This window comes from Pteropus medius, unplaced genomic scaffold (genome assembly GCF_902729225.1).
Source record: "Pteropus medius unplaced genomic scaffold, Ma_sr-lr_union100, whole genome shotgun sequence".
In the NCBI taxonomy this organism is placed as follows: domain Eukaryota; kingdom Metazoa; phylum Chordata; class Mammalia; order Chiroptera; family Pteropodidae; genus Pteropus; species Pteropus medius.
This window is the reverse complement of record NW_024340699.1, coordinates 10,527,680-10,545,626: the sequence shown is the minus strand read 5'-3', so window position 1 is coordinate 10,545,626 and position 17,947 is coordinate 10,527,680. Positions and strand designations below refer to the sequence as shown.

Sequence of the window (17,947 nt, the reverse complement as noted above, 5' to 3'; positions counted from 1 at the left end):
CACGCTGGTCCCTAGTGACGCGTACGGGATGTGACGCACAAGCAAAACACATGCCTCACTGTGATAAGGCAGTGAGATTTCAGGGCTACTAGTTACCACGGTACAGCACAGCCTATCCCAGGAGAGCCCGCGGCTTCATCACCTCGGCCACCTTGTTCTTCTCCTCTTCCCTGCTCACCAGGCTGCGCCCGGCTCCTCCGGGACCGGAGGAGTGACAAGGGGCTCAGGGAGGGGAGGAACGGCAAGCAGTTTGTGCGCCACCCAAACCCACCTTTAAGGTTTCTGCTTGCCCCTCCTCTAGTTCCTGTGTCTTTGCTTCTAACGGTCCAACCTGAGGCATTCTTCAAAGGCCTCATCTTGGGCTACTAGAGCCACCGTGGCCACAAGCACAGAGAGTCAGAAGAGCCCAGGATATTGTAACCATCAGCCCTGCGGCGGGTTTCGGCCAGTGACTGATCGGTGTGGAGTTACGAAAGCCCAGCTGTCCTGAAACAGCCAGGACAAACTCCAACGTGGGATTAGCTGACGTTACCCTCCCGGCTGAGCCTGAAGCTTTGCTTTCCCCACTCCCATCCTGCTTCTCCTCCTTATTTTCCAGTTTTCCCTGGGAGCACTTCCTAAAAAGATGACTTGTACACAAATCTGCATTTTCTAGCCGGCCTCTGAGGAGCCCTATCGAAGACATTTGGGACTGGTAGTGGGCGCAGCGAATAGACTCTAGGAACGGGGTTTTGGAGTCTGATCACTTGCTGGTGAGATGGCAATAAAGACACCATTGCTAACGGTAAGTGCGGTGTTGGCAGCGCCTGGTACGCTACAGCACTGCCACAGCTGGAATCAGATACACGGCTGAAAGGGTCGCGCCGGCTCGTGCAGTCCAGAGGGAAAAACAACCGAAAGGACTATGGGATTAGTTCATTGTTGCTGGATGCTACTGAGGAATGGAAGAGAGAACGACGGGCTCAAGGCAGACGGTAACTAATTTAAGGCAAGATGTGAAAGTCAGAGGCCTCTCGAGCAGCTTTTAAAAGATTGTACTGTCATCTGCTGTACCTAGAAAGTAAACTGTGCTAAAGCTCTTACATTTCTGTATTGTCAGAACAGGAGAGCTCCAGCAATGGCTGACTTTCAGCCTCGGTGAGTCTCCCAGACCAGTCAGGTCCCTGACAGGGAAAGTGGGGCTGTGGAACTTGGCACATGGGCATCTGGGAAGGTGCACTTAAGAACATTTAGCCCTTGGATCCTTTTGAACATTCTGGGCATGAAGAGACTCGCCCCCTTGCTAAAGGGCAAAGGCAGCCCTCTCCTTGCAGGCATCGTGCAGAGGCCTCCCCTGAGGCAGATGTCTTGCAAACAATACCTGCCTTCCTCAAGACCTTCCCCCAGCCCCGCTCCTGGACAGTAGGCCAATAACTAGGGTTCAGTCTCAGCATGACCCACCTGGGGAAGTGCTGGCCCGGGGAGGGTGGAAAGGGGTTATTCATAAAGGGCTACAGGACTCGGCGAATGCGCACCAGCAAGAACCAGGGGTGCTTCCCTGCGCATGTGCCGTTAGGATGCGGAAGCAGGGTTTGGCTTTGTCTGGTTAAAGGCGTATTTGTGATATTGGGATACTCTTCCAGGACTGAAGAGTTAACACCTGACAAGGGACCTTGGCACTCATCCTAATGGTGGGATAGTGTTTTGACACTTGGAAAAAAACGATGTCGCATTAGATGAGGTACTATGCTGGAACCGCAAGGACAGGGTGCTGAGGAGGGGATCGAAAGCTCCCAAGCTAAAGCACAGCAAAGACCTACCATTAGAGCCGGGTTCTGGAGGTCGGGCAATAAATGCAGTCCTGACCCAGGTCCTTCTTACAGTGGGTCTGATTATCAGGGTACACCTGGTAATCATTTCCTGGGCACCCACATATATAATCAGGTTCCATATACTTAGCCTCTGAGAGAACCCTCACATTAGTTCCTTGACCTATGGAATAAAGACTAGGAAAAGCCAAATGACAGCCCCTGAACTGCCATCCCACACCCCCAATCTGGCTAAGATAGTAAATCACAAACAATACTGCCTCTTGGGTTAAACTGTACGCAAACCTTAAAAATTTAAAGGATGAGAGGGTGGTAGTGCTCATTATATCCCATTTTAATTTACCAGTCTGGAATCTGCAAAAACAGATGAGTTACTGGAGATGACAGTGGACTACTGCAAATACCACAACTGCTACGCTGGATGTGGTATCTATACTAGAATGAAGCAACACAGTTTCTCTTACACAGCAGGTGGCTCTTGGTCTAATGAACGTGTTTCTTTCGATATCCACCAGAAAGGAAGATCAGAAGCAATTTGCACTTACATGGGATGGACAGCAGTATACACTCACAGTCTTGCTTCAAGTGCTCTCCTGTTCACTTTCCTGTTCTCTGTCAAAACGGTGCAAATGGACCTTAATTTTCTGAAACTTCCATGTAAAACCCCATCAGTCCATTATACAGATACATAGTATTAATTGGACCCAATGAACAAGAAGTGACAATTACTCTAGATGACCAAGTAGGACCATGTGCTCCAGAGGGTGGGGAATAAAAATCTTGCTATGCCAGTGTAGTTTTGAAGAGCCCAATGATCTGGGCATGTCATGCCAGGACATCCTCCCCTCGGAATATGGGAATTATTATTGCACCTTGAACATCTATCACTAAAAAAGAAGCAGCATGTTTGGCAGGCCTCTTCTGGTTTTAGACACAGCACATTCTGCGCTTGACAATACTGCTCGAACCTATTTGTTGAGTGACTAAAAGGCTGCCAGCTTTGAGCCATACTAATAGCTCTCCTTCCGCTGATACCTATGACTTCATTGGGGGAGGGAAGTTCTCTACAACCAGTTGATGGAGGAAATAAAACAAACTTGTGTATATTCTTTTACGGCTGAGTAATGAGTGAATCTGACCTTCCATAGACAACAATTATAAACTATAAAAGAAAAAAATGTCCATCAAAATTCAAACTACAATAAGTAGTTAGGAGAGACACGACACAGAAAGATCTAAAATATGACGTCAATGCAGGGGGAAATAAACATGTAGTTCTTATTGAATATATTAGAATTTAAACGCCTATTAGTTTAAAATAGACTGCTATAGTTAAAGAATTATATTCGTAAACCACATGGTAACCACAAACTGAAACCTACAAAAGATATACAAAGAACAAAGAGAAAGGAACCTAAACAAAACACTACAGAAAAACAGCAAACCACAAGAAAAGCCATCAAAAGAAAGGAACAGAGGACTACTATATAAACAACCTAAAAACAATAAACAAAATGGCAATCAGTACAACTTACCAATAATTACTTTAAATATATATAGATTAAATTCTCCAATAAAATGATATAAGGTGGCTGAATGGATTAAAAAACGAACCATCTATATGCTGCTTAAAATAAACTCACACCAAATCAAAAGACACATATCAACTGAAAGTGAAAGGAAGAAAAAAGATATTCTATGCAAATAGAAATAAAAAGAAAGCTGGAGTTGTAATCTTTATATTAGACAAAATAAACTTTAAAACAAAAAATGTTAAAAAAAAAAAAAGACAAAGAAGGACACCACATAATTATAAAGGGGTCAATCCAAGATGAGGCTACAACAACTATGAATATCTACACATCCAACATATAAAGCAATTATTAACGGATATAAAGGGAAAAATCCACAGTAATACAATAATACCCCACTCACATCAATGGATAGCTCAAACTAAAAATTAATAATGAAATAATGGCATTAAATGTCAGATTAGATGAGATCACCTACTTACTAGATATTAATAGAAAATTTTATCCCCAAATTGCAGAATACACATTTTTTTTTTCAAGTGCACATGAAATATTCTCCAGGGTAGATCACATATTAGGCCACAAAACAAGCCTCGATGAATTCAAGACTGAAATCATATCAAGTGTCTTTTCTGAACACAATGGCATGAGACTATACATCAGGAAGGAAACTATACCACAGGAAGGAAACCGGAAAAACCACAAGTATGCAGAGATTAAACAACAAATAAGGAAATTAAACAAGAAACTATCTTGAAAAAAATGAAACTAAAAGCGCAACTTTACAAAATTTATGGATGTGGCAAAAGCAGTCCTAAGAGAGAAGTTCATAGCTAGACAGGCCTGCTTCAAGAAATATGAAAAATCCCAAATAAACAAAATAAGTCTACAACGAAAGGAACTAGAAAAAGAACAAAATGCAAAGGTAGAATGAAATAGTTGAGATCAGAGCAGAAATAAATGAAATAGAAATTAAAAAACAATAGAAAAGATCAATAAAACTAAGAGCTGGTTCTTTGAAAAGATAAATAAAAGAGACCAACCTTTAGCCAAACTCATTGAGAGTCCAAATAAAATAAAGAGAAGTAAAAACCAACACTACAGAAATACAAACAATTACTAAAGAATACTATGAACAGTTAGTTATATGCCAAAATAACTGACAAACTAAAAGAAATGGATAAATTTCTAGGGGTATATATCCTTCCAAGTTTGAACAAGGAAGAAATACAAAAATCTAAACAGACCAATTACTAGCAATGAAATTGAAGCAGTAATCGAAAAACTCCCAACAAATAAAAGTCCAGGCCCAGATGGCTTCACAGATGAATTCTACTAAACATTCAAAGAAGAGTTAATAGCCAAGAGGTTAATACCTTAAACTATTTCATAAAATTAAAGAGAAGGAATGCTTCCAAACTCATTTTATGAAGCCAGCATCACCTTGATACCAAAACCAGATAAACACATTAGAAAAAAAGAAAATTACAGGCCAATAACCTTGATGAACACAGATGCAAAAATTCTCAAGAAAATATTAGCAAACTAGATTTAACAATGCATTAAAAAGACTATACATCATGACCAAGTGGGATTCATTCCAGGGATGCAAGGGTGGCTCAACATCCATACATCAATCAATGTGATAAATCATATTAACAAACAAACAAATAAAAGAATAAAAACCATATGATCATCTCAAGAAAGTGGGTATAGAAAGAACATTATTGTAACATAAGAAGGGCCATTTGTGACAAACCCACAGCTAATATACTCAGTGGTGAAAAGCTGAAAGCCTCTCTTCCAAGATCAGGAATAAGACAAGGATGTCTACTATCACCACTTCTTTTCAACATAGTTCTGGAAGTCTTAGCCACTGGGATCAGACAAGAAAAATAAATAAATAAATAAAAGGCATCTAAATTGGAAAAGAAGAAATAAACTGTCATTATTTTCGGATGATATGATATTATAACCAGAGAACCCTAAATACTCCATTAAAAAAAACTATTAGAATAAATAACTTCAGTAAAGTTGCAGGATACAGAATCAATATCCAGTAACCTGTTGCATTTCTATACACCAATAACAAACAATCAAAAGAAATGAAGAAAACAATTTACAACTGCATCAAAAAGTAGAAAATACCTAAGAATAAATTTAACCAAAGAGGTAAAAGACCTGTACTCTGAAAATTATATGACATTGAAGAAACAAACTGAAGACACAAATAAATGAAAGGATATATCTTGCTCATGGATTGGAAGAATATTGTTACAACATCTTTGCATCAAAAGTAATATAGTTTCAATGCAATCCCTATTAAATACCAATGGCATTGTTCTCAGAATTAGAACCAATCTTAAACTTATATGGTAGCACAAAAGACCCTAAATGGCCAGAAAAGTCTTGAGAAAGAACAAAGTGAGAGGTATCATATTCCCTGGTATCAAACTATACTACAAAGCTATAATAATCAAAACAGTATGGTACTGGCATAAGAACATATACAGAGCCCAGACATAAATCCTCGCTTATGTGGTCAATTAATCTATGACAAAGGAGGCAAGGAAACACAATGAGGGTAAAGATAGTCTCTTTAATAAGTGGTGTTAGCAAAACTTATACCACATACAAAAATGAATTCAAAGTGAATTAAAGACTTAAATGTTAGACTTGAAACTATAAAACCCAAGAGAAAACATAGGCAGAAAACTTGACATTGCTCTTAGCAAAAATCTTTTTGGATATCTCCTTGAGCAAGGGAAAAGAAAAAATAAACAAATGGCACTGCATAAAACTAATGTTTTCCCACAGCAAAAGAAACCATCGATAAAACAAAATGACAACCTACTGAATGGGAGAAGACATTCACAAATGATACATCCAAAAAGGGGTTAATAGCCAAAGTATATGAAGAACTCATATAACTTAACACCAAAAGAAGAAACAATCCAATTAAAAAGTGGGCAGAGGATCTGAACAGACATTTTTCCAAAGAAGACATACACATGGCCAATGGACATATGAAAAGATGCTCAAGATCACAAATCATCAGAGGAATGCAAATTAAAACCACAATGAGATATCACCTCACACCTGTCAGATGGTTATCGTCAATAAATCAACAAACAAGAGTTGGCAAAAATGTGGAGAAAGGGAACCCTCATACACTGTTGGTGGGATTGTAAATTAGTGGAAACACATGGGAAACAGTATGGAGATTCTTCAAAAAATTAAAAATCAGAGCTGTCATACACTCCAGCAATGCCACTTGTGTATTTATCCAGAGAAAATAAAAAACCCTTCAAGGTAAGCCACGTAGAACAGCAGAAGCGTTATAGCCAAGGGTAAAGGTGTCTAGAACAGGTGAATTATTTATAACCTTGAGACCACATCCCTCTAACCTTCCTCTTCAAAATTTTCCCTTAGAAATCCATCCCTGTGATGGGATGAATTTAACATAAAATACAAGTAGAGCTGAGCAGGGCACGGGATGATCTGCAGCAGACACGCTAGTGCTCCCTCCGGATCTGCACCCTCCTCCCGTGGCTTCTGCTTTCCTTTCTGAGAGCAGATCCAACCGCCCTTTTCCGAGGACAGCCCTCCTCACTGGCGCTGCTTGGCCTGAAGCCCAGAGGTGCCTGGGAGCTAGCTCACTGACCCGGGACTACGAAAACCTACAAAAACACCCGGTCAGGACACACTCATTCTGGAGCCCCGCCGCAGGCTCGGGCTGAAGCTCGAACTCCTCTCGGTGGAACTGTGCCTAGTGCACGACTTCCCCTCTTGCTTCCTCCACTCCCCACCAGCTTTCTCCAGCGAGAACTTCTTCACAAAGCCCGGCACAGCATCCTCATCGCAGGGTCTGCTTCCGGGAACGCGACTGAGGCAGGGGAGAAAATGCCTTGACTTGCCCAGTTGTAATCTGGCACTTGTGTCTCCTAGACGGTTCATGACAAATGCTGGTCTCTTCTCTCCTGGGACACTTTTTGGGGTTCCTGTTATTCCCAGACAAGAGATACTCTCTCTGGCTGGCTGCCCGAAATCCCTCTCCCCTTGCAATCCCTGGCTTCCCGTGGTGCACCGCTCACAGGGCACACCTGTTGGGATCACCCTGCCCCTCCAGATGGTCCTCTTGATCAGAGACTATTTCAAGACAACTTTTCTGCGGAGTCCACAGTGGGCCCCCATGACGACAAGCATCTTTGTCCCTCAGAACTTAGGAAGTGCAGGCCCTTCCCTAGGCAGGTATTTTTCTCTCTGTGGCCGCAGGCTACTCTCACTCGGCTTTTGGCCTGCCTCCGCACTTACCTCTTCGGACATAAACGAGGAACCAGTGCCCGTCCCCCAACCTAGGGGACACGTATCAGTGTCTGAGTGGTCCCTGAAGTGCTCCCGAGGTGGACTGGGGCAGTGCTGGGAGAAAAAAATACTCTAAATCTTTTCCCATTTCTGCTGGTCAGTCCTAAGCCTCTCCTGTACCCCCTCAAAGTCGGGGATGGGCTGACTAGCTGGCAGGACTGGTTTTTTGACATCCTTCTTCACAGGCCTTATAAACTTCATCCAAGACTTTGAATTAAAGTGGCACCTATTGTTTTCAGCTTCGAGCTCAGAGCTGCAACTTGGCTTGAAAGAGTCCCATTTTAACAACCCGTCACATAGCTAAGGCTCCTTGTATATGTACTTTGCTCTACATTTGGTAATTCTGGGCCTCTACTGATTATAAAACTCTAGTGGAGAGAAAAAAAGCAGAAGGCAGACACACGACTCTCCCATTCAGGTGGAAGGGGATGGAATAAGGCTATCAACAACAAACCGCAACTGAATGCATACACGAAACTAACTGGGATTAATGCTTGAAACCTCAGTCATAAATTCTATGTTCTAGCAGCTAGAATCTAGACCATCAGGAAATCTCTGTATAACTTCATCCCTCTTTGCCTGTTCTCTGCTGGCCTGCTTCCTCAGAATTCAGGACATTCCTTAGGATAAAAAAGCTCACACCAGAGGCAGTGAATTCTGCACTGCCCAGCCATTTGCAAGCTCTCATCTCGTCCTCTGCCAGGGGGGAGCAGGAGCCAGAACCTGAGGTAGAGGAAGGCAGTGAGAAGTGAGGCTGGAAAGGTGTATTGTTGTTAGGCTGCTAACGGCCTCCAGCACAGGCTGGGTAGCTGCTGCGGAGCCTCTCAGGGCTGAGAATGAGGCGAACGGGCTGGCTTTCTGATGGCTGCGCTGACTGGCATGTCTTTGGTTATTACTGAGGGGAGACAGTTTCCAAATCCAATTCTTTCACACCTGGGCCAAGGACTACCTGGCAGGTGTCTACTCTTGGTCGAGACTGCGGGCTTCAGAGTCTGGTGCTCGGGACACCTGGGCCCTTTCTGTGTCACCAGTGATCTCGAGAAGTGCTTTTTAACCTTTTTTGCTTGTGTATCCCCCAAAGAACCTTGAAACTTTACGTGATTACTCACTTCTTAAACTGATACTAGAAACATAGTTTAATTTGAGAGAAGCTGGAAATTCAGATTTTACATTGTCTTGTAAATACTCGCATTTAAAAATAACACTGCTGTTACTCTTCTCAATGAAATTTACATAGTAATTTTATATCATCATCCTTTAAAAATATACATGAATAAGCTCTTTTCTAATAGGACATTTTATACCATTCTTTTTTCTCCCTGAACTCATATTTCCATTCCATTTTCTCCAAAGAATTTTATCCTAATGTATTTTTATGACTGGAAGTCTTTTATTGATGACCCTATCCTACTTCTCTTCTGTACCCTGGTTATAATTTTTATTTTCTGTAATCACAGGCTCAAATATTAGCAAAAAATTTTTTCTGGACTAAATTATTATAATAATTATTAAACACAACTGATCGACCAATAAATACATTAATATTTTGATGTGATTAAACAATTTTAGCAGAACGATCTTTTAAATTAATTAGTGATTTTAAAAAGTTTGCATATCTGTACATATTACTTGTTGCTAAAATGTGACAGGATTCAGCATCAATTTATTTTTAGGTCTTATTTTTATAGATGTTACTGCTGAGAAGACTTGTTCATATAAGAATTAAAATTGTCTCATAGCAATGCTATGCGACTTTTTTGGATTCTTTCCAAGTTATGTCAAAAATTACATAGTGATATGTCAACAAAATTATTTTAAATTATCTTTAAAACTCAAGTCAATCAATTTTGTTGAGAACAAAGAATTGGGAACTTTGTTCCTTTTACTTAACCAATAAAAAAGGATTTTTATATAGTAACTGGAGAAATTTACTTTCTCAATTTCTGGGAAGCATCTCACAAACTCTTTACCAAGATTAAATGAATATTACTTATACCTGTGTAGCAGAGATAATCCTGTTTGTTCACCAAATTCGATTTCATTTATTTTTCTAGGCAAACAGGAAGAATATATCCTTCAGCCTCCCTTCTAGCCTGTTAGGGCTGTGTGATTAGGCACTGACCAACCAATACAGAGCAGGAAGGATGTTCTGGGGTGAGGCGCTTAATAGCTGGTGAGCCTCCCCTCTGCCTCAGCCGTACTGGACACCACGAATTCCTGATGGTGTAAAACTTTAACGTGGGGGGCAAGCTGAGTGCATTGGACTTCACGCAAACAAGATATGTGTATTAGGTATGGAAACAGTAATGCGTCAGCTTGGCTAGGCTAAAATACAGTTCCCTGATTTCTGTTCTTCTCTGTGTCTGATTAGGGTGGGCCACCAGACAGATTCTTGTGCGAGATCTGGAGGGTGGTAGCGAAACTATAGTCATTTAGTAGCCCATAGACGTTGTTGTTGATCTGCTCACTCACCTTGATGTGAGGAGTGGCTGGGTCTGCAATTGCTCCATGTTCCCCTAGAACCTCCTTCAGCTTCTCCAATTCCTGGGCCAGGTGTGGGTGTTCAGCTCTGTGACACAGGGCTCCAGCCTCTGCAGATCATCCATAATACTGAGGTCAGCAGCAATAAGAACTGAAACAGGTTTCAGTCTGTCCCAGCGGATCCCAGTTCTGCCATGCTTGCCCTCCTCCACCGTCCACTCATCCTCCCTTTCTGACTGCCAGCCCCATGGACTCTAAGATACAGTATCACCTACAAAGACAACAGCCTCACAGAGATTGCTTAACTAGATTCGGCAAGTATATAAGGTCAACTCCCGGTAAAAAATCCCTCACTACACTCTCAGTGGTTCTGCTTCCCTTGACTGGTACACAGAAATAATTTGCTACTGTGGAATAGTGTATTCTATCCTGACTAATGCAACTTTTCTTTACTCTTTCACTTGGAAGTATCTTATTTAACCTGGTAAGTTTATAAAGGGTTGGGGAAATACAATTATTAATTTCAATACATGTTTGACAATAAATGAATTGATGAACATTTTTACTTATGTGTTTTAAATGTATTATCCTAAAAAACATGGACCAAAGATTTAACTTACCTAACAGCCCATTACTGGCAATGCCAATCCTATCAAATCAGTCAGCTAAATTAAACTGTCAGAAAGTCTGGCTTTGTTTTCAGTCCAAATAAATGTGTGAATATATATTTCATAACTCTTCTTTTTCTGGATTCTATAGATAGATGGATAAGGCATGGAGCCTTGTCATGTGGATAAAATAGGGAGCTGCTACCTTCAATACTTCTTACCAACACTCTTTCCTTTGGTTTCACGAGATTCTCCCTCAAGAAAATTGCATTCTTTGACATTAGTTGGAAATGAGTTAAGTCAAAATTTCACAGCACTATCCTTCTCTATTATATATCTGAATTTGGAAAAGTCATCGCAGGTGAAAATATATCATTTTAACATGCCACAGGCTGGGGATGGCAAGCAGGAAATTGCCTGTTGAGGGGCCACTGTACTGGGAAGCAACCTTCTGCTGTCCCAGCCACCTGTGTGTATGTGTGTGGGTTACAGTTCTGCAAATCATTTGCTGCTGTGTGCCACTAAAGAAAGAAAGAGGAGAGTATAGACTTGAACCAGGAAGAGAAGCCCCTTCTTTCAGCTGTGTTCCTCTAGGGTGCTCCCTTGAGACAGTTAACCACTGTGCCAGCTGGCAGAGGAAATATACTTAGAAGGTCCCACTCCAGTATGTCAAAGTATAGAAAAAAAGGGTGGATTTGGAGCTGTGAGGCTACAAATTGGTAGCAGGCACACATATGTTCTGCAGCAGAAAAATTAATGTAATAGATTATAAAGTGCTGTCCCAGACTTCATTGGGAGTGCTACATTATCTACACAGTGTGGGTACCATACAGCCTTTGTACAATTTAAACAATTCTAAAACATATCTGGATCTCAGTATATTGGTTAAGACTTGTACCACTTTGTTGTAAATATGTCTTGTAAATCCAAGGTCAGAGCTATCTGAAAAACCAGGGGAAAAGAATGCCTCAAGGCCTTCTGCCTTTATGACTAAATCTAGTCACCAGCTGGCATTAAGTCAGAAGCAATAATACCTGCGTACCTGAATTACTGTTTGAGGAGAAAGCAAAGTGATAAGCCTTGGCTCAGCTTGCTTTTCCTATACTTTGGGTAAAACTTCTATCACATGTATGACTTTTTAATCTCACTGAGCTCCTGGAATTTGACTCAGTATTAGCATTTTTTCCTCTTAAAGTGGGGTGTGGCTTTAACAAAAGGACAGAAACCCTTACCTTCACTAGAGTTCTAATACCGAGGGTTACAAACTAAAATGTCTGTATGGGTTAGGCACTCAATTTAAATGAATGAAGCATGCAGATACAAGACAACGGGGAGGGGCGGTGACAGTGCAAATCGACAGAGGACATGCTTTGTATAAATAAGGTAGTTGCTACTTAACCCCAGTATATTGTTGTCGGCAAATCCGACATAGTCAGATTTTAATTTGAGAGAAGCTGGAAATTCAGATTTTAAAATGTGACGCTGTCAAACTTTAAAACGATAAAAAAAGACGGTGTGATAAACATACATTTTGGGGGATCATATTCAGTTTGTGACTCCTACCATAATCCTATGTGCTAGATCCTGTGGCAGGTACTGGGGCCTCAGAAGTCTTGGTTGGCTGTTACACTGGTGGCTCCCAACGAACCAAGACTCTCTGTATTCACAACCTCGTATAGTCCCTTCCCACAATAACTCTGGGCTGGGCCATATGACATTTTTTTTTTGGCTGTAGGACATTAGCAACCAAAGGCTTGATAAGCATTTGCTCATTGGCGCCATGTCCTCTTGGAAGCTAGACATCATACAGAAGCTTGATTGTTAAGAAGTCAGGTGAAAAGACAGGCCCTAGAGGCCACCTTGATGAGCTCCCAGCTGATTGCAATCCCACGAGTAATCTCAGCTAATACGATGTATGTCCAGCTGAATCCAGTCAAACACACACACTTGCGAAAAAATAATAAAACACTGTTATTTTAAGCTAACAAGACTTGGAGAAGGTTTATTATGATGCAACAGATAACTGAAACAGAGGTCATTTATTCTAACTGCTTTGTTTTACTAATGAATGTCCCAAGGCCCAGGTAGGAGAAGGGGTCTGAGGAAATTCAGATAGCAAGTTAGTGACATGACTTTCCTGTCCTGTGCTCTTTCTTCTTATTGCTTTTCTTTCAATTCTCTTGGTGGAAAACACGAGTTAAGGGCTATGAAACTTCAAATGCTAACTGCAAGGAACATACACTGTGTCCTGCATGAATACAAATGACTGGTCCTGCATGCGTACAATCTGGTCCTTGGAAATGGAAAGATTTCTAGCTCACCTAGTCCCTTCACTTTATAGGTGCAAAGAATGCGAAAATATGTGAGAAAGAGAAAAGCAGCCTCTGATATTTGGAAGCTGGCCTGGTATATTCCAGCCTGGCCTTCTGAGCTAGGCCTTGCCTACTCTGTTGAATATAATTACACAGAACATAAACATCAGACAAGGCCATTCTGTAACCGTGATGGATCAAGACAAAACCAAGACCACTCCTTAATTATATCTGCACGCAGATAAAACATAAACATTGTTCAAACCACAATAAACGACCAAACGTTGCCCATCCCAGCTATTATGAGGGGATGCTGCTTCTTAGCAATTACAGCTTTAGCCTCAGTCTAGAATTCTTCCCTTCAGGTAAGATTTCCTGAGATGCCCAATCATAGAATTACCCCCACTTCCTGGCACCACCTAATCCAGAGTGGGCGGGAAGGCAGGCATTAACCAAAAGAGTGACAGGTGCTACTTTCTTCAACCCTCTCACAAATTACCTAACAACTTTGAGATGCCCCTCTGTTCCTCATGGTGTGCGTTCTCACTCACAGCAACCAGTAAGGACACACCTTGTTCAAGTATCAGTGTGTCTCTGGTGGTCTCTGATTAGAAGGCACTGACAGACCCGACAAAGTTCACAGAGTTGGTGACAGAGTTCACTAGAAGTCTCCAGGTCTCCAGCCGTGTCTTTCTTAGCACCTGTCACTCTTCTGGTTAATGCCTGCCTTCCCGCCCACTAGAATTAAGCTTCACGGGAATAAAGGCTTTGTCTGTGATGTTCACAGCCGATTTTCCCAGGGCCTAGACTGGTGGTGTCCGGCAGAGGGTGGAAGTTTAAAAAATATTTTCTGAACGAATTTATGAGTAAGTGGGGCTCAGTATACAGAGGTTCGCTTTCATCTCAGCTCTTCCCAGTTCGCGGTACACACAAGCAGCAGCAGCGCGGCTCATCTGCAAAAGCCTCCTCTTCTCCATCGAAATTTTCGAACACTTCACTGGGATGCCTGAGAGACTGGATGCCCTTCTAGGACCCTCCACCCTGGCCCGAGCTTCTCTCGCTCGCTGGCCCCCTCCCACACCTGAGCCTCGAAACCATCCCCTCCTAACGCACCTAGAACCCACCTGTCTCCAAATGTGTCCCTACCACCGGACGCCCGCAGAACAGCCGCGCCGCTACCTAAGACGTCGAATGGGCACGGCGGCCGCCGACCGCGCATGTGCGGAAATCGGTCGCACACGCAGGACCTCCGACCTGCGAAGAGTTGCCTCCGAGTTTCCGTTCCGATCTGGGTAGCCTGGGGCTGCCGGGAAGTCAGGAGAAAGTAGCCGGAAGGCGAACCCACGCGCAGGGCGTTCTGGGACATGTAGTCGCGGGGCTCCCGAGGCCCTACGAGAGGGAGCCCTTAATTCTTTAGGTCTGAACGTCCCGCATGCATTATCCAGTGCAACTCTGGGCTCAGGTTTCTGCTTGGCGCTGCCGGGAGACAGCGGCCCGGCGCCGGCGTCCGGTTCCCACGCGCTCTGCGGGGCCCGCGGCGCCTGCTGGGAGCTGTAGTGCGAGCTGTGCGCACTGCGTTCGCCGAGGGGGAGGGCGGAGCTGCCGGCGGCCCGGGCGGGCTGGCAGCTAGAGTGGGTGCGATTACCGCCTCCGCCTCTGCCGCCTCCGCCGTCGCCTCCTCCGCCCGGGCCGTTCGCTGCTGCGCGGGGAGAGCGAGGCGGGGCCGCCGGGGCCGCCATGGAGCCCGACTCGGTGATTGAGGACAAGACCATCGAGCTCATGGTGAGTGCGGCCCTCTGGACCGTCTGTTCTTCCGTCCGTCCGGCCCCGGGAGGGCCTGCCCACCTCAGCGTCCGGCGCGAGGCCGGCCCTGGCCCTTCCTCGCCGTCTCGGCCCTGACCTGGGCCCCCTGCCTTCCGTGGCCTCGGGCCCGGCGCGGCCCCTCTGGATCCCTCGATATCTCAGGCCGGACCTGGCCCGGCCCCCTCCATGCCCCTCGACTCTCCTCTCTGCCCCCGTCCTGGGTCCCGGCCCATCTCTCAACGACCCTCGCTCGCTTACGCTATGGCCTTAGCTCACACTCGCTCCAGCATCTCATTCTCCTTTTCTTAGAATGGGATTTATTATTATTTTTTCTCTATTTCTCCGGGCCAGGCCTGCACCGCTCCTGAAAGCTCCACTCAGGCTGAGTGAGATGGTGGCGGGAGGGGGTACGGAGGAGGTCGGTCGGGGCCTCGGCCTCCGCGACCTAGTCGGGGTCTCAGCACCCTCTCCCCAACCTAGGGCTGTGTGGATGCCGGGATAGGCCCTACAGGGGTGGAGGAGGTGGGGAGCTCGCGGGTTCGAGGCTGTGACGGATAAGGGGCCTCTTTCCCGGGCCCCGGTTATGTCCGGCGTCTCGGACAAAGGGTTTCCTACTGGGCCGAGAGCGATGTTTGCATAGCAAGGCCCCAGGTACTCTGGATTCCATCTTCCAGGAAAGAGAAACCGTAACTTCATGTTTTTCAGAGCTGCTTTAGGAAATTGGGGACGACGGGGGAGGGGTTGTCCTCATCACTGCCGCCAGTTCTTTCTTCTCAAAAAAAAGAAAGAAAAAAAAAAAAAAGGATAATCCTAGGTCCGCGGGGAAGCGATCACTTCTGTTAGAAACCATTGGTAGCTAGACCAGACTTCTGCCCTCAGGACAACCCCCCACCCCAACCAACCTCCTTCCCCCCTCCCCCTTAGGACTTGGAGCCAGAAGGAGTTTTTAGAAAACGGGACCGTGAGAGAGTGGCTAACAGAAGCGAAGAATTTGCTACTAGGTGGATGATTGGGTGGAAGAAATAAAATATGGCAGCTATTACCTGCCAGTTCGAACATTAGGGAGATCAAACCGGGCTGTGGAGAGTTTGGGAGGAGAAAGTCTTTGCCTCAGCATATGGACAAGCCCAGGGTTTCTTCCTGTGGAAACCTTGACAGTATCTTTGTATCTCTCCTAACACTGTAACAACTTCTACCCTAGGTTTGAGAGGAAAGTTGAAAGAATCTACTTAACCCAACAAAATGTTTTCCTAGCCAGATTTTCTCCAGTGTGAAAATGTTTATTGAGTCAGTGATTCCACTGGGTAGGGTCGGTGACATCAGAGCCACTTCCCCCATTTAATGCTATAAATAAAAAATGGTGACACTGAAAGTCTGTTGGAGAGCTGCATGGTTTCTGTGGATGATGGTATCTGGGGAGTTGAGATGCATGTCTTAAAAATGGAGTACAGTAGTATAAATACGGAGGCAGCTTAATATTTACATTCCTTTGCATAAGTCACAGAACTAGACTTCTCCGTCCTTGAAAACAAAAACAAAACAAAGTTCTAGGAGTTTCTGATTTGTGTGTGTGCATGTGTGGTTGCTTTCCAAGGGATACTGTCAGTTGTGGGTTTTTATTTGATTTTAATTTATTAAGTAATTTTTTCAGTGTAATTTATCAAACTATTGTCGAGCCTTTGATATTCTGCAACTTTTGTAGTGGATTATTTTGACTAAATATTTTAATTAGAATTACAAATATTGCACATATTCTCGTGGAGGTACATACAATACATGAACTTAACAGAGGAGTACTTCGTATGGAAAAACTATCTCTTGGTACCTCTTCGAAATCGGTCCTGTGCTCCTTTCGTGTCTGTTCATTTAAAACATAACTAAAAGGTCTTTATTTTTTAAAGTTAGAAATACAGTGTAATCTATTTAGCGTATTTGAGTGTATGGTAAAAAAAAAAAGTTTCTTACTGGCTTCTTATGCTTATAAAAGTTTTGATTTTACATAATTGTAATTGTCTGTGATCTAAAAAGATAGTTCAGCCTTTTAAGGATAATATAAACTGGGATTCTTAGAAATTTTAGAAAGTTTAATAGTTATCTACATCAATTTTAAAATGGCTTTTTTATATAAGGATTTTGATATTCCCTCAAAGAGATAGACTATTAGGCAGCCCTTTTCGTAAACATATATGTATTAGTGTAGTAGATAGTACAGGCACTTAACTGATTTAGTAAATCCAGGATCAGATGTTGGAATGATAATGCCTTAAAATCTGATTGCATGTGGCTTTCTGTATTCCTGCATTTTAATTACAGTTTCCAGAAGGAGATTAGAGACATTTTTTACATCCATTCCAAAGCAACATGATTGAAGGAGAGAAGGGGTTAAACTGATGGTATTTTGAGAACCTAAAGCATGAAATATTTTTAGATTTTTATGAGTCAGCATCAGTACTCCAATATTTGTGATTGTGCTGCCTATACCAGTTCTGTACTTAATGGTTAACAGGATAACTTTCATTTGATAATTTCAGAATTAAAGAGAGCAAACAGACTTCTTGAGTACCTCTAGTTTCTTAATCTTCATCCCTCTACTTTCTTTGATTTTGATTCTTTCTTTTTTCCTTGTACTCTTAGTTTACTAGGAAATAAAGCTGGTGATAGCAGAATAATTGAAATCTCCAAAATATAACCCTTTTGTGACTCCTACGCCTGCCTGAGGCTGGGTCCACAGAGAATGTTTTTCCAACAGACCTTTATGTTCAGTCTTTAAGACTGATTATACATTCTTGATCGAGACAGCTAACTGTATTTACAGTTGCTGATGGTGAATAATTTAACCACCAAATGACTTTCATGGCCTTATATTGGCCCCGTAGTATACCTAATTTGTGGGACTTTTTCAGACTTCTGGCTTTAGTAAAATCACCTTTGCTAATATTTAATGAGGAAGAAAAATAGTAATCCATGTGGAAATATACAAAAGTTCACTAGATTATGTCTAATGCATGTACTTAACAGGAAAAGTTGAAAACTGCATT

General features: G+C 43.0%; 1 protein-coding gene and 1 long non-coding RNA gene across 19 annotated transcripts in view; one reads left to right on the top strand and one right to left on the bottom strand.

The window, feature by feature from the left end:
- The window catches only part of LOC120614946 (uncharacterized), a 39,905-nt gene extending 25,499 nt beyond the window's left edge, over positions 1 to 14,406 (bottom strand). For all 9 annotated transcript variants that reach the window (XR_005656154.1, XR_005656152.1, XR_005656161.1 and 6 more), the window contains exons 1-2: positions 14,231 to 14,406; positions 10,178 to 10,296 (exon numbers count right to left, since the gene is read on the bottom strand). This is a non-coding gene — a long non-coding RNA (uncharacterized LOC120614946). The remainder of the gene's footprint in view (positions 1 to 10,177; positions 10,297 to 14,230) is intronic.
- A 71-nt stretch (positions 14,407 to 14,477) lies between these two features.
- The window catches only part of FBXW11 (F-box and WD repeat domain containing 11), a 97,441-nt gene continuing 93,971 nt past the window's right edge, over positions 14,478 to 17,947 (top strand). For 6 of the 10 annotated variants that reach the window (XM_039877891.1, XM_039877850.1, XM_039877870.1 and 3 more), the window contains exon 1: positions 14,698 to 14,888. In XM_039877891.1, coding sequence (XP_039733825.1) covers positions 14,844 to 14,888 — 45 coding nt within the window. In that variant the 5' untranslated portion in view covers positions 14,698 to 14,843. Of the gene's footprint in view, positions 14,889 to 17,947 lie in introns of all 10 variants that reach the window. The other 4 variants (XM_039877877.1, XM_039877882.1, XM_039877855.1 and 1 more) reach the window with 2 other exon arrangements.